Raw genomic sequence first — 17,679 nt, 5'->3', positions numbered from 1 at the left:
ACTGCATACTCTTGAAAACTGAAAATAAATCTTTTCAGTTTTCTTTTTATAATGCATCCCATTTTCCGTACTCCATCGCAACAGCAACGTGGCACCCTCTCCAACAATGTGAAGTCCCATCCACTTCATTTAGAGTAGGGTAGGACCTGAGTATGTAGACAGTGGAGACTACCCTTTCTCCACCACCTACATAAACTTCCGATGGCCCAACAGTGTAAGGGCATCAGAGGTTTGGCTCTGTGTTTGCCTGCCCTACTTAGAGTGGCCAGTTTTCACTGTCCGCCACTGCAAGATAAAACCTGGTGGTATTGGGCAGTGAAAACTGCAAAATTATCCCCACGCCATGGGAGAAATCTCCTGTGGCGAAGGGTTCACTGTGTTTTTATTTTCTACAAGAAAATTCAGTTTTGCAGTTTACTTTTTGAAAAACAAAGTTGAATGTTTAACGCATATGGCTCCTTACTGTTGACAGAGCTTCCAATAAAATTTCAAGGGAAATATAGGACTTGCCGTCATGGCGGTTCCTATAAGTGCAAGAGATATCTGCTGTAACTGAGGACATCTAAAAATTTGGCAGGTGAATACTCCCTCAAGACAATGGAGTACTTTCTCCATCAGTCTACCAGAGTAAATTAGCATCTGTCAAACCCTAACTCAGACTCTAAATTTGCAACATTGTGTCTCCAAAACTGAGTGGGCCATGTCTTCCTCAGGACAGAAAACATAGCCAACAACTACAAAATCCAAAGGCAAGGCTTTAATACATTCGTCTTTTCAAGATCAGAAAATTACATTGCAATAATGAAAAGATCAAAAAAGACTGCCTTCTGACATTCCAATAAACAAACTTACATACATAGCAGTGCTTATGCCAGAACCTGGGAAAAAATAACAAAACAACCCAGAACATTGCTGCATTGTCAGGGAAGCTATGGTGTCAAACTTCTTGCAGAAACAGTTGCCACTAGCAAATTATTGCTAGATATATTTCTGAAAACAGGACGAATGGGACATCAGTGATAAATGACAGTGTCACCACTGATGTTGCCATGTAATCACTGCTTTTGATTTCCCCATGGCATAGAAAAAAGACCTAGAGGCCCTTTAATATTTACTGTGGTGTCTCCAGGAAAGTGGACACTGAACACAAAACCCATTCAAAATAGTTCTGATGGTAGATACATCCCTTTATACATGAGGACTGCTGGAGAATTTTGATACTTCAGATAAATTAATGCTACTTGAGCTCAACTGATCTTTAGACCGTACATAAGGATGTGGTAGAATCAAACAGTGAATTTTTAATACAAACCAATTAAATTACACAGTATGACCTATGTAGCCATACAACAAATACTCCAGTCAGGAATAAAGTTAAGGGATGTATTACAGACTTAAACTCAGAGGCATGTAGACAATTCTGAAGACAAAGCTATAAAGATACAAAATCACCTCGGGTTGACAAAGGTGACAAATAAGTTCAGGCTGACTAACATTAAAAGAACTAGGAACTCAACAAAACAATATAGATCATAAGTAAGATAACTTGATGAAAGAAAAACAAACGTTGTCTAAGTTTTAATAAGCTTTAAGTCAGTTCAAATAATTGAAATTCAGTTTACCTTGGCACAGGGAAATCCCTACATATCCCTACAAATTAGCCGGGGTGGAAGACATGCAGGAAGAAGAGAAAAAGAGCAAAAGGGACAAGAGTTTGGAAAAAGCTAATCTCAGGCAACAGATTACTAACTAAAATGAGCAAAGTAGGTAAAAAAAAAAGAAAAGTGTCAGCATATCAGAAGCTTGGTCAGAAGTCTTCTTTGAGGATTAGAGAGAAATCTCAAAGTCTTAGTAAGGCATATCAAAAAGGCAAAGGCAGGGAGGAAAGATACCTCTCTAAGGGCACAGCATTCAAGATACAGGAAGAAAGTGGTTCTGCTGCTCTTCTTCAGGGATTCTTAATTTGATAAGATCTGCTAGTATTCTGCACAAGTTCTGACTAAAGTGCAGCCGGGCTTCAATATTTTAAGGCAAGCTGATTCATCAGTGCAACAGTTCATTTGAGGTTGAAGGTCCAACATCCAATAGAATGTGATCATATGACTCAAATTCCTAACATCCAAATGCTTTCCCAAGTTTGTCAGCAGAACAGCCCAACAGTAAACTTCCATGCAAGATTGAAACAAATGTTTAAATTGTCAGTCCACAGTCCAGGATGTTCTACATCCAACATCAGTTTCTCACAACTCTCTATGTGTAAAACAATAGACATCTATTACCAAACTAGTCTTCTTATGGGAACGAAGTCTGAAAGAAAGGTACCATTAGCAAAATGACGATGTTTACTGCACAGCCACGAGGTACAGGGCCTAGCAGGCCTCACTTAGGCTAATGTGAAAGAATCAAACAGCGCATTAATATATTCAAATAAAACACATTTGAATAAGCACATTACTGATTATGATCTGCATTACTAAGTCTTTATTAGCATTTCTAGTTACAATAACTTTAAACAAAATGACTCTGTTGGTGCATATTAGTCAGCTTGGCACAGAACTGCATTTCTCTATTTTTGCACACATATTTAAAATATTTGTTGTAAGAAATTAAATGTAATTTCAATACAGACAATTAGTTTAGACTCTAAAATATAACATAATGACAGTTTAATTATTTAAACATGTAACTTGATCTCTATACCACCTTTGTTTCAATAAGTAGTCTAAGACAAATGCACACCAACATAGCTCTTCAGTGCATCATTCTACATTCAAACTATTTGTACTTTGCTTAACATAATGCATAAACTGTCACATATAGATGGCTTCTGTGACACCAGGGACAGTACTTAAGTTGCTGCTGCATCAGGACTATGGAAATTAAATTAAATACTGGATGTAAAACCACCAAATTCATAAAATCTGTTTTGATAGCATGTTGTATTTAATAGCTGCTAGTGTCACCGCTGTGTGTTTTGCATGCTGCATCTCCTTTGTGGAGGAATATTGCATCAATATTTGCATGAGTGCACATCCAACACAGAGTGACCTGTATTTCCAAGTTTCACTTGTCGCTGTTATGTTGTAGGGGAATGTATCTAAATCAGATTCCGAAGCAGATTTCTTCTCTCAGAGTTTGGAGGAAGATATTGGACTGAAGAAGGCTCCTTCTAACCTAGCCTGTGAGTAATGGAAAATAACTTGCATGTGAACACTATAGCTTGCTAACTTAAAGCATTAGTAAGAGGGTCTTTGATTTAATGAATTCCCAGCTGTCATTAAGTTAGCATGACCAAAAATATTCTAGGTTTTGTGAAGAGCAGATTATAAAAAACATTTCTGTACGTGTATTGCATCATTAAACTTTGTAAAATATATTCTAATAATGTTTGTAATGTTCCTAGAGTTAATAATTGCGGGTTATATGTCATGTAGTACAACATAAATGTGTCCACCTTGAAGAAGAGAATGGATCTGTGCACAAACCTAGGCGCCAGTTCTCCTTGGACCTAGCTTACTACAAGTATCCACACAATGCTGCATCTGGAATGGTCCACATTCACGGATGCAAACCTGAAAACAAATAGCTATTTGCTGTTCCCACACATGTAATCAAGACTTGCATATTGTTAGATATTTATAGTTGTGTGCACTCTGAATTCACTCATCTCAATTTGTAAACGTGGCCCTGTATTTAAAGAGCTTATTTCAATTTATTGACTCCTAAAGGAAAAGGAGAAAAGGCTGTTTTGTAGGGATAGCCTGAAAGAGCGGGGGATAGGGTGAAGCCTTGTAGTCTCCTGTTTATAAAGCAGGATCTGTTTTATGGCCTGCACCTTGTTATGTTATGGCTGCCCTAATCCCAGTGTGTAGCCCAAGCTACCAGTTTGGGCCAGGATCCTTTCACTTGGTTTTTTTGAGTTCAGGCATATGCTTGAGTGCTGTGTAAACTTATATATATATTACATATAAGGAGCACTGCCTTGGTCTACTTCAGTGCACACCTTTAGCTGGGTGCACAAATCACAGACTGAGGCAGTGTGCCGTATTACAGTAAATGTGTTGAACGTAGTGTGGCTGTGAACTCAGGCCTGCCCTGGTTACAGTATATCAGTGAAAGGTGGATCAGCGGTTTAAAGTCACTAGTCCACCTTTCACTGTGTAAGTGGCAACCCAGCACACATTTGATAGGGGTCTGAGATCTGCACCTACCACCAAGGGAATCTTTGGGGGAGTGATCCACTAAAAAATAAAAATGGACTGGGGTTGGGCTCCGAGTAATTAACAGTGGCAGACGTTAATTCAACAATGCCATCCATTGCTTTTTTGCATACGTAAATGTGACACCCTAAATGAGACAGGTATGCTCAGTAGATGTGGATCCTGTACATACTGTAGCACTCTAACCAATCTCTACCAGGCTGATGAGCCCTAACTAGATCAAAACAGATCCTGGGTTGCTTATGATCTGGTTCAGAGAGGACCTGGCTTGGAAGTTCAGGCAGTACTTTTCCTACTGGAGCAGGGTCAAGACTGATTTGTGTATGGCTAGGTTCAAGCTGAAATGGCATGGTTAGCAAAACAATTCAAGCATTCCATACATCATCTTTTGCATACTTCAGTGGTACTTATATGAGACTGGCTGGCAACTAAGAATATTTAAGTAGTAGCCAGTAGCCCTTGTGCCACTTAAAATCAGGACTCATTGAGAATTTGACTCAGATTTTCTTTTTAGTTATTGATTTTTAAATCTCCTTCATATGTCTATAAGAAGATATAATTATATGTCACACTTCTTAATGGCTCACAGCATTTAAACGCTGTAGGGGTACTGGTGTGGAACAATGCATGGCCACAACATATGTGTATGTGTACATACACACATGCACTCTCCTTATCCCTCAGCCAAGTGTATTTCTAATATTCATGCACAGCTCAACCCCACTAATTATTACCCAGATATCAATGAGGCTGTTCCTTGGGCACAAACGTCTATAGTCTGAGCACAAACCTCAAAATCCATATGTGCACAAAAAGCTGTTGTGTCAGCAGGCCGGGAAATCATTCATCTCCTCCTTTTGAATATCCTTTTCTATTCAATAAGGATCACAAAGAAGCCCAGCTAGGACCTTTTTCAGTTGGGTAAATGTGGTGTCCTGGTGCTCATGCAAGCGAAAACTGAATGTATAAAATATATAATTTCAAGTGATTATTATTCTCTATCATTTCTTGCCCACACACAAGCTGGGCTTGACACAGCAATATACAGAGTTTTCAGAAACAAATAATTACTGCTATTGGCATGGAAACAAAAAGTGTACTGTAACTTTATGTACAGAAAAGCATTACCTACAAAATAATAGACATGTTTATTTCCTGCTGGGAAAGCATAAAAGATTTTATGAACATGCACAGAAAAGATTTTATGAATAGAGACACAAAAATTTTAGTTATGTTCAGGAAGCAAAGGTAAGGATCAGACCACTACCTATCTACAAGACTTGCCAGTGCTTACTCAATAAGAACAATGCAGTAGCTTACACATTCTTGACAATGCAATCTTAAACAAGCCAATAGGTTTCACCTACGCAAGAGCTATTGGCTTTGCCAATGGGATTTAGCTATGTTATACATCGGCGTGGCTGTTATTCAGCATGGCTACAAGTGAATGGAATAGAGGAGAGTGGAGTAGAGTGTGTAGAGTGGAGTGTCAGAGTAGCGTAGAGTGTCTTGGTGTGGCAGAGAGTGTCTTGGTGTGGTGAAGAATGTCTTGGAATGGTGTAGATTGTCTTGGGGTGGCAGAAAGTGGAGGAGTACAGTGTTGTGGAGTGTGATTTTGCTGTAGAGTGGCGTGGACTGCTTTAGTTGGTTGGTGTGACCCCCTGACCGGTTCTTGGCCAGGAGTCCACTTTGGCTCCACCAGCCTGCCTCCGTGCCCCTGACCCTGCTGCCTGCCGCTAGAAGAAGTTTGAGGCCCTCCACCACCAGCAGGCACCTGCCTGCTCCTCATCACTGGTGCCGAGTGATAGGCTCACTGTATCTTTGCTTTGCTTTTAGCTTTTTCATTGTGTAAAACTGTTATTTCGTTCACCGTACCGCTAATAATTACATTTGTGCCTTTATTTTTGCCCGTTTCATTTTCTGTGCCTGTTTTTCGAACCCGACTCAGCTCAGCCAGCTCTCTGCTCTCCCGCCCCTACTGCTGCGTCCCCTGCGGCCTGCACCCCTCGTGCACCCATTGGTCCCTCGCCTCCCAGCTGCTCCTCCCTCCCACCTCCCACTCTTAATGGTGGCTGCTGCGCGGCTGCGCAGTTGACGTGCGCAGCGGGCGCACCAGAGGTGCACCAGAGGCAAGTCCATCTGTGCCCGTCCGCGCCTGGACGGCACCCAGTGCCAGTCCCCCTGGTCCTCTCAACCCTAACACCCCCCAGACAACACTACTTAGCCACCACACTACATGCCCTCAATCCAGGTCTACACCCCACCTGCGCCCAAGCCAACCCCAAGCACACACATGGACCCTTTAGATCCTATGCTTGCCAGTTCTCCAGCACCCCCACAAACACCTTAAACACCCACATGCCCCACACCAACCCCAACACACCCCACAACAACGCTAGCACGCTCTACAACAAAAACAACACCCCAACGCACAACACTTACACCCCCACAGCAACACCATCACGCACCACAACAACACCAAAAACACCCACACGCCCCACGCCAACCCCAACAAGCCCCACAACAACACTAGCACGCTCCACAGCAACAATACCACAACCCACATCAACACCAACACCCCCCTCAACAACACCATCACGCACCACTACAACAGCTCCCGCAATCACCTTAACTGGATACTCCTAAACACCCGCTCCATACAAAAACATGCCATCGAACTCTGGGACCTGATCACGTCACACTCCCCGGACATTGCATTCCTCATGAAAACTTGGATGAATCCCTCATCTGAGCCCAACATAGCCATAGCCATCCCAGAAGGCTACAAAATCCATCGTAGAGATCGTCTAAACAAACCAGGAGGTGGCATCACCATTGTACATAAAAATACCATAAAGATCACCACCTACACACTTGACACCCTAGACAGCGCAGACCACCTGCACTTCCTAATTCACATAAACACCAACACCACCCTCAGAGGAACCCTCATTTACAGACCACCAGGACCTCATGCCCCTTCTGTGACGCCATCGCTGACACCATCAGCCCCCACGACCTCACTTCCACAGACTACATCCTCCTTGGTGACATCAACTTTCACCTGGAGATCCACCATGACCACAACTCCACATCCCTACTAGACAACCTCATGAATCTAGGACTCAAACAACTAGTCACATCACCCACCCTCTCAGCAGGACACACGCTAGATGTGATTTTCACCTCCAGCAACCACATAACCTTCATACACACCACTGAACTCCACTGGACCAACCACCACTGCGTCCATTTCTCCTTCTCGAAACTCCCCACACACCACCACCAACACACCACACCCTACCGCATGTGGGACAAGATCCCCGCAGAACACCTGAATGCACAGCTCGCACAAAACACCCCCCCAACACCAACAACCCCAGAATTGCTGCCCATAACCTCACACAATGGATTACAACCTGCGCAGACTCACTCGCCCCTCTTAGAAGAAACATCACCACCCGCCGCTTCGAGAACGCCCCTTGGTTCACCACTGAACTCCAAGCCTCCAAGCGTGAATGTCGCAAAACAGAAAAAGCTTGGTGCCAGGAACCCTCCATGACCAACTTCTCCACCCTCAAAACCACCATACGCAAACATCACCAGCTCATAAGGACCACCAAAAGGTCTTACTACAAGGAATTCATAGACAGTAACTCACATAACAGCAAGGAACTTTTTACCATCATCAAAGAGCTCACCAAACCCAAATCCTGCAACATCGACCCCACTCACACACAGAACCTTTGCAACTCCCTCTCCAACCACTTCCACCTCAAAATCTTAGACATACACAACAGCTTCACAGCACCAGCAACCACCACTTCCAACACCGATACGACCAACAACAACACACCCCCCTCCTCAACCTACTACACACCTGGGCCCCCACCAACGACGAATAAACTGAAGTAACCATGAACTCCATCCACTCAGGCTCCCCCTCGCACCCCTGCCCCCACCGCATCTTCAACAAGGCCAGCCCAACCATCGCTCCCCAGCTTCGCGCTGTAATCAACAGCTCCTTTGATGAAGCCACCTTCCCAGGCTCCTGGAAGCATGCAGAAGTAACCACACACCTGAAAAAACCTAAAGCAAACCCCGATGACCTCACAAACTACCGTCCAATCTCTCTTCTCCCCTTCCCCGCCAAGGTCACTGAGAAGTTAGTGAATGCCTGCCTGTCTCACTTCCTAGAGGAAAACAATGCACTCGACGCCTCCCAGTCTGGATTCCGCAAGACCCACAGCACTGAGACCGCCCTCATTGCCTGTTCTGATGACATCAGAACCAGAGTTGACAAAGGTGAGACCGTCGCACTCATCCTCCTGGACCTCTCCGCAGCCTTCGACACTATCTGCCACCAAATACTCCATACACGCCTCTACAAAGCAGGAATCCGATACAAGGCCCTGGACTGGCTCCCCTTCTTCCTCGCCGAAAGGACCCAGAAAGTCCACCTCCCTCCCTTCCAATCCCCAGCAACCAAGATCATCTGCGGAGTTCCCCAAGGGTACTCCCTCAGTCCTCCCCTCTTCAACATTTACATGGCCCTGCTTGCCAACATCCTCCGCCCACACGGAATCACCATCATATCCTACGCAGACGACACCCAGCTCGTCATCTCCCTCACCAGGAACCCCACCACCGCCAAGACCAACCTCCACGCCGAACTCCAAGACACCGCCAAATGGATGACAGCAAGCCACCTCTAACTAAACTCCAACAAAACTGAAATCATCATCTTCGGCCCCAACAAAACAATATGGGACGACTCCTGCTGGCACACCACCCTAGGACCAACACCAGCACCCGGCACCCATGCACACAACCTCGGCGTCATCTTAGATTCTTCTCTCTCCATGACCCAGCAAATCAACTCGATCACCTCCTCCTGCTTCAACACCCTCTGCATACTGCAAAAAACCTTCAAATGGATACCCATAGAAACCAGAAAGACTGTCACCCATGCACTCATCAGCAGCAGACTAGACTACGGAAACGCCCTCTACGCTGGCACCACAGTCAAGCTTCAGCAGAAACTCCAAAGGATCCAAAATGCAGCCGCACGCCTCATCCTGAACCTCCCATGCCATGAACACATCTCCGCCCACCTCAGATCCCTCCACTGGCTTCCTATCGACAAAAGTGTCATCTTCAAAGTCCTCATCCATGCACACAATCCCTCCACAACACTGGACCAGCCTACCTCAACGAAGGAGTGAACATCCACATTCCAACCCGCCACCTCCACTCCGCCGACCTCGCCCTCGCTTCAGTTCCTCGCATCCAACGCACCACCTCTGGAGGCAGGTCCGTCTCCTACCTCACCCCCAAAACCTGGAACTCCCTCCCCACCAACCTACGCAAGACCCAGGACCTTCTGTCTTTCAGAAAACACCTCAAGACATGGCTTTACAAACAGTAAAACGGCAGAACGCCCCCCCCCCATTCCTCCCCCACCCCCAGCGCTTTGAGACCCTTACAGGTGAGTAGCGCGCTTTATACATTTTTTGATTGATTGATTGATTAGAGAGGCGTGGCTTGCCGTAGAGTGCCGGGAGTGTCATAGAGGGAGTCTAGTAGAGTGAAAAGTTATAGAGTGGAGGGGAGCAGAGTGGGGTAGAGTGGCATAGAATGGAATGGTATATAGGGGGTCATTCTGACCCTGGCGGTAAAACCCGCCAGGGCAGTGAACGACGGAAAGCACCGCCAACAGGCTGGCGGTGCTTTCCTGCCCATTCTGACCGCGGCGGTAAAGCCGTGGTCAGAAAAGGGGATCCGGCGTTTTTCCGCCGGATTTCCCCTGGCTGGGCTGAACCTCCATGGCTGGGGATTCCGACCTCCTTCCCGCCAGCCTGTTTCTGGCGGTTTTTACCACCAGGAACAGGATGGCGGGAACGGGTGTCGTGGGGCCCCTGGGGGCCCCTGCACTGCCCATGCCACTGGCATGGGAAGTGCAGGGGCCCCTTAACAGGGCCCCAGCATGATTTTCACTGTCTGCAAAGTAAGTCCATTATATCCTATGGAACTCGTAATACGGCTGGTGGTATATCCGTCACTTTACCGCCACTTTTGGGATGGATTAACACCTCCTCCAAAGTTGTAATAACCCCCATAGTGTGTTGTAGAGTGGAACAGAGTGACAGAGTGAGGTGTCGCGGAGTAGAGTGTTGTGGAGTGGAGCGGTGGGGAATGGAGTGGCATAGTGGAGCAGAGTGGAGTAAAATGGTGTGTAGAGTGTTGTAGAGTAGAGGGGTGCTGAATGTGGTAGAGTGGAGTAGAATGTCATGGAGTGACAGACTGGTGTGGTGTTGAGTGCAGAGTCATAGAGTGGAGTGGCATAGAGAGATGTAGAGTGTTATAGAGTTTAGTGTCATACAGTAAATAGGCTATGCTCCATCCAGGGATGAACTCAAGTTGGACATTCTAAAACAAATAAAGTCAGCAAACAGAAAGCAATTACATGTGAGTTTCAAAACATAAAGCCAATGGCAAGCAATTGGCACAATGCATTCCCAGGGAAGCTTTCCGAACATCCCCAAGATGTTGTTTGCAAACCAGACAGCTGTGCTAACTGGTAGGCTTCGACCTAAAAATGATTACTTTTTGGCTGAATAATTTTTGGAGTGAGGTGAAAAATGCAAAATTGCACATTGGTTTGCATTTCTGGAGGGGGAGCAACATTGGCGCTGGTGCCTATGTTTGATAATAAAAACATGGTTGATGATTCGCTTGGCATCTCTAGAACTCTTCAAATGTCAGTCTTGAAGCCCAAAATGTTACTCTTACTTTGAAAGTAAATGTAATACAGTTTTGGAATTCACAAAGAATTTCAGGTGTATTCATGCTCTTGGCTCTACAAATCCATATCCGTAAATGTAGCGTATCAGTGCACTCGCACTGAATTCTTTTTTTTCTAGACATGAAAAATATTGTTTCCTGCGGAGAAAATGTATACCTTATGCACTGAAAAATTCTGGCAGTATGGTATCTTGTTTGCCATCCTGACATCAGGTTTACTGCTACCAGAATACAAAATTGCAACTGAGTGGGATAATATCTTATGCAATGATGCATAGATGTTCTGTGCTACATGCAAAATGTAATTTAGTTGCTGGACCGTTTCGAATCCTCTAAGAAAATCACTTTGTTGGCCTTATTCTTGACGTCCGGCCCTACATACATGTAGGTTATATTGTCCCTGCATTTAAATCTCTAAAATAACACCCACTATGTTATTCTACTGAACATTGTCATAATTAAATGTATACTTTTAACATGATGGGGTGGAGCTCCCTAGTAAAAACATCTTCTCAATAATGAAAACAAAGGTACACTGTGTGTGATTTGACGCGCCTCTTATGGGGGAGCCAGCAGCATCAGAAGTACAATGTTTTCCTGGTCTGTATTTGCTTGTGGCTGTGGGTGAAATGAGGCCACAGGTCAACACAGCTACAGGACGCCCTCGTGTCAGATATTCCTTCTCCAGCTAAGGACCTGTTTTCATCTGTCATTATTATTGTGGGAGAATCTATCTGGAGTGTGAAAACAGAGCCAGCCATCAAAATACAAGTAGCTCCCATTTAGCAAACATATGAGCAGAAAAATGGTTTACGTTTGCAGATCAGGCAGTTTTGAAGTTGTAGATGTGCTCTGCGAGGCATGGAGACTGCATAATTGTGTGCTTGCTGTAGGCGCTAATATCAGGGAAAGCAACAGTAAAAACTGACCCACCGTAATCTGGTGGGGGTGGCTAGCAAGGGAAAGGAGTTGGTTGGAAGTGAATAATGGGATGATTAAAATAGCCCCTTCATATCACTTTTAGGTAGAAGAATTAATGTAGCAGTGCGCATGTAAGTGGTACAATACATTTTTATTAAATTGGCGCTGCATAAAGCTGCACTAAATAACTGAATATACACATTGTCGAAGATTTGCCGATGCCTTTTTTCCTGGCGAGGTGGAGGTCTGTAAGCAACGATGGAGGGTGGAGGAGAATTGAAAGTAGCGACGGGACGGTGGGGGGTGGTTGAAAACCAAGGAGCGAAAAAATAAAAACCTGAGTCTGCTAGAGCCACCGCAAGCAGCGAGTGAGAGGGGCCGTGTTTAAGTAACTGATGATCACGTAAAGCGGTCCAATACGTTGGGATCGAAATAGCACTATAGAAAGGTGCAAACAAATAATATACAAGCATTGCTAAAGCTTTGCCAATGCTGTTTTTCTACAAAGGTGGGAGGGCTGTAGGAAACGATGGGAGACTTTTTGGGAACACAACGGGCAACAGAAGGGGGAGAGAAGAAGCAAGCAGCATCCCTTTATGGTGTAAGAGGTATGGGCAAGCAGGCACGGAGGGACCAAGGTCCAAGTGACAGCAGGAGGAGGGAGATTGGGGGCGGGAGAAGCAAGAATGCAGAGTGGGGGAGTGCGGTTATGCATGCAAGTGCTATGAATGGAGCAGCAGAGGGCCAAACTGAGAGAAAATAGTACCACAATCACGCTGGGAGCAGCAGAGGACCACAGATGAAGCTCAATCAATCTGTGCTTGATCCTTGCTCCACGGCAAGCATTGGAAGTGACATTTCTGCTGCACTGACCAATGTAGTGGACTATAAAGAAGAGTGAGATAGAAGCAGACAAATAGAAAGACACAGGCGGGCTCCAAGCCCTTTTTGTTGACAACAGAGTCTTGGAAGCGAGATGCATCGCATGTGCTAGTGGATGCTCTCACAGGCTCAACCCTAAAAAGTAGGAGTAATTCCATTACATGCATTTTTACATAACCAAATTTACTCTGAACCATCCAATCTAGTGTAAACAACATTGGGTTGAACTTGCCCCGCTGGTACGTTTCTAAGCCTAATTGGTCCTTTCATAAGAGGCGGTGTTGGGCCTGACCCTTTTTGCAGGATCACCACCAGATTTTTACCTTCTGTTGCTGAACCCGTTTTGTTGGCATTAGCACTCTTTGCGTGTTTGTTCTGCTAGCCAGAGGTAAAGCATGGGTTCTCTCCCTCAAACATGGTCAAATTGGCAGATATCTGATTGGTACACTGAAGCAATTCAGCATAATCTTCCTGCCCATCATATTCCCCACGTTCCAAATAGTCATAATGGATTCAGGCTTATATGCAACTGCAACATAAGAAATGTACACCTGTGAATGGCCATAGTTGGCAGGAGTTTAAGTGACACTCAGAGTAAGAAGTCATAACGTACGTGTGGGTGGGTGCTGGTTTACATTTGTGGTTTAGCTGTGGGCGTATTTAGATGATCCCTATGAGTGCATTTCGTATCTAATGTTTACAGTATGCCTCTGTATGGTAAGGAAAAATGTTATTTAGTATTTTCTTTGATTTCAATAAATATATTTTCAAATGGATACATCGTGTAACACTGGGATATTTTGGTTTCAATTTACCCCTCGACCAAACATGAGAAAGTTGAATGTGCATGTAAGTGTGCGGAATACTTTGTAGCTCCTAAGCCAGGGCACATTTGAGTTGCAGTGACGCACTTTCACACTGAAAGTCCAAATCTACTGTATGTTTTGGATATTTGAGATAATGAGATCAGCTTTAAGAGGTTGCATACCAACTATTCTTCTGAGGTGTTAGGCAACATATCCAAGCTATAAACCAACTCCATTTCTACTACAGTGGCCCCACGGACCAGCCAGCCAGAGATGAAGAACAGCTTGACGCCACCTCTCATCGTTCACACAGCTGCGACACCCACGCCCATGCCGAAGAGCAGCCTCTTTGGAGATGGAGGCCAAGACTGTGAGTCGAGAAGAGGCAGTAGTGTGTCCACGGATCCGCATGCCTACGACCTGAAGTCACCAGTAAGTCCTCCAAGTAGATATACTCATTGAAATTGTTTTTTTATGTTGAAAAATTAAATACAAAACAAACTACATGACCGGGAAAAAAGAATACTACCCTTTCCAAAGCGGTTGAGGCACAAGCCTCGTTACATTACTCCACTGAGCACGTGTATACCATGCTTTTTTTCATTTTTAGATGGGGGTGCTCTCACTTGATGCTATATAGATGGGCAATATCCAGACTCTATAATCTCTCTAGTCTTCTAAATATATTGTCACCACAGGTTATAAAATTCACAATGTTTGTTCTGTATATTCCCAAATTTCCTTGGAGATCTCCTGTTCTTATAAAACACATTTTCCTCACGCATATTTGGGTCCACATTTTTCTGCCATCTTACAAACATCTGAGACACCTTTCCGCCCCACATCGTAGCCACATCTCTTTTCACTATTATCAGTCCTGTATCGTAAAAAAGTTTTTAATACTTGGGAGGTGCAGGTTCACCCCCAGATGCCAAATAGATCAATCAGCACTCAAATAGGCTGCCCCATACCATCGCCAGGTATCGCCTGACCGCTCTCCTGAACAGTTCTGTAGGGGTGCTTTGCTAAAATATATTGAAAGAGGATGCCCTATAGGCACAATCAAAACGCGCAGGTCTTCTAAATGTCTGTATCTGTGTTCTTAGGTGATATATGCACTATAACAATTACAGTTGGATGAACCTGAACACTGTAGGGATCAAGTAGAAAATCTTGAATTTCACAGGTGTAAAGATCTGTTGCTCTGAGATTGATGTGATCTGTTTAGAGGAAGCTTACTGTTGGTGTTTCTAACAGAAATACTACCAAACCCAGTATGGCTATGCCCATAGTTTGTTAGAGGGAATTTCTAAAATTTGTATTAATCGGGATTTCTTCCTTGATAGTGGGCATTGCACAGTGAGTTCAGAGGTTTAGCCTGCAAGAGTTTATTGGCTACCGATAGTTGTGTTAACTTGATCACACATTGCAGTTTTTCCTCTGTATTTATTCGCTGTTGCGTATCTAGCTGATAGAGATTATGGTTATGGCATAGTTTTGGGAATAAACAGACAGGAGCCAAAGGTAAGTTCTAGCTCAAGGGTCAGCTTCAGTTCAATGACAATCAACCCAGAAAGAGAGAGATGACAGAGACCTGTCTCAGATAAAAAAAATGGGGCATGATAAAGCAGGACATGCAAGGATAAAACAGCCAGACCAATCTTGTGTACATGATGACACTGCCATGTAGAATGTGGAACAAGAGAATCAATCAATCTTATCATAAGCACCAGAAAACGAATTATTTCAGACAAGCTATCACTGGTGCTAATTGACAGGACTAGTAAAAAGTGGAGTTGCAGAAAATCATATTATATATATATATATATATATATATACAGTATATATATATATATACACACACACACACGTATATATTACCTAGTGGTGGTTGCCACTGGGTACTTATAGTTAGGACCTAGTTTCTATAAAAAAAGGCTGTTTTTTACTTGCCTATATCTTTGGCCCCACTTGACAATTTTTCACAAATATTTCCCAAAAATTCAACAGACACATGAGCTGCTGCCTGGAAAGTTTCAGGATGATCCATCAAGCGGGGCTGAGATAAAGAGGGGGTGAAATTGAGAGCATTTCCAATATTAATTCTTCTTGGAAAAATTGAACAGGGATAGCACCAAAACATTATTGGAATTACACCAAATTTGGCAGAAAGGTAGTTCTTGGTCCAGAAAAACCACATTTTGTTATTTGGTGTAAATTCGTTCAGTAGTTTTTGAGAAATTAAAGAAAATCCAAATTTGTATATATAGGGATGCAAAGAATTTGCAACCCCTCCTGATCTCGTGCTGAGATCTGATTGGCTGTCAACACATCAACAAGGAAGTGTTGACAGCCATGGTGGGACTTGCCCTGAGCCAAGTCCCAGACAAAAAAAAAAAAAAAAAGAGGCCAGGGTAGAGACACCCTGGCCCCTTAGCTCTGGTGCTGGGGTCCCTGAGGGATCCCGCTCCCCTCTCTCCCAGGCTAAAAAGCATTTTTTTTACATTTATGGTGGGAGTCCCAGTGGATCTGTGGATCCGCCGTAATTAAAAAGAAAAAATGAAGGGTGGGCTCCTGCGCTTTGTCTTTTTTAATCCCCCGGGTGGGCCAAGTCCTAGGAACATTGTTAATTTGTAACTGAGTGTGCCACCCCCCATAGCCCTGGGACCACCACAACCCCGGGGCAATGCAAAAAGTATGTTTGGGGGGCCATGCAGCACCCCAGGGTCCACCACCTCCCTGGCCTATATTTAAATTTAAATTATATGGCCTCCCCCACAGCTCTGGGGGCTGCCACCTCCCTGGGGCTTTAAGCAATATTAATGCAGGGGGGGTTGCGTAAGCCCCCCACACCCTGGAGACCACTGCCTCCCCGGGGCCTTGAATAGATTTGGTGCGGCCCCCTGCAGCCCCAGGGACCACCACCTCCCTGGGGAAAATCCTAAATAAAAGAAATAAATAGACCCTCAAAGCACCAGAACCACCACCTCTCTGGGGCTACTTCCATGTTGGAGGGGGGCACATGGTCCCCATAGAGGAGGCACTAATGGCCCTGGGGACCGCCACCCCCCCAGAGCTGGCTCCTGCTATGTCCTGGGGTGCCCACCCCAAGACATACCTATTTGCGTTGGCTTGGCGGCAGCTTTACAGTTGCAACCATGTCACAGCAAACGTAATTCCACTTCCCATTGTCAGAAAGTGGAGTTTTCATCTGTCATCTCTGCATGCAGATATACGTGCAGGGAAGACAGATGAAAACATTGCTCCAGCAACCAGGGAGCTGCTTTTAAATGAAGCTCCTTGCTTGCTGAAGTAATGGGACCGCGGGGGAGGCCTTGAGACTCCCCTTGTGGTCCCAGATAGCCTGTAAATGGCAACCAAAAATGTTTTTCAAACTCACCCCCCCCCCTCCGCAGTCCCAGTTAGCCCGTAAAGGGCAAAGAAAATCAAAAAAATTATACCGGAATTGTGAAGGTGACAGACCTTCACAGCAAGAGTTGAGGGTTCAACTCCAGCTGTAATCATTTCCCTCCTTTAATTTCTTTTCAACTGCAAATGTTTAAGGCTCATACTGAAAGGTGATCTTACTATTTTAAATTGACAAATACTTTTTTCATTTCAAATTGTGCAGAAATATCAAATTCTAGGTATATCATACATCAAAGCCTAAAAACTCTCTCTTTCTCGCTGTCTTTCAATCTTTCTCCCACTCACACATCCACTGAGACACTTACACACCCAGTCACAGACCCACTCAGACACTCACACACCCACTCAGACTCTCACACATCCACTCACAGATCCATTGAAACCCTTGTGCACTCTGTCACAGACCGTGCACACACTGATGAACCTACTAAGACATTGATGTACTCACTCTCACACCCAGACAGACATTCTCATCCCCAGATACACCCTCTCACACTTATTCTCACACCCAGAAAGGCTGCAAACAACTCCCGCCGTGCACGACCAACGGCCCGTGTGCATTGCAGAGTTGGGTAGTTAGGTGGGTTGGCCACAAGGTCCGGCTGCAGGCCAGGTCT

General features: G+C 44.7%; 1 protein-coding gene across 2 annotated transcripts in view; it reads left to right on the top strand.

Moving 5' to 3' along the window:
• The window catches only part of CACNA1G (calcium voltage-gated channel subunit alpha1 G), a 1,194,479-nt gene that overhangs the window by 836,655 nt on the left and 340,145 nt on the right, over nucleotides 1-17,679 (top strand). For both annotated transcript variants that reach the window (XM_069200048.1, XM_069200049.1), the window contains exons 15-16: nucleotides 3,088-3,181; nucleotides 13,881-14,065. In XM_069200048.1, the coding sequence (XP_069056149.1) occupies nucleotides 3,088-3,181; nucleotides 13,881-14,065 (279 nt within the window). The remainder of the gene's footprint in view (nucleotides 1-3,087; nucleotides 3,182-13,880; nucleotides 14,066-17,679) is intronic.

The sequence above is a fragment of the Pleurodeles waltl genome, chromosome 7 (genome assembly GCF_031143425.1).
Source record: "Pleurodeles waltl isolate 20211129_DDA chromosome 7, aPleWal1.hap1.20221129, whole genome shotgun sequence".
Taxonomy (NCBI): Eukaryota; Metazoa; Chordata; class Amphibia; order Caudata; family Salamandridae; genus Pleurodeles; species Pleurodeles waltl.
This window is presented reverse-complemented; position numbering and strand designations above follow the sequence as displayed.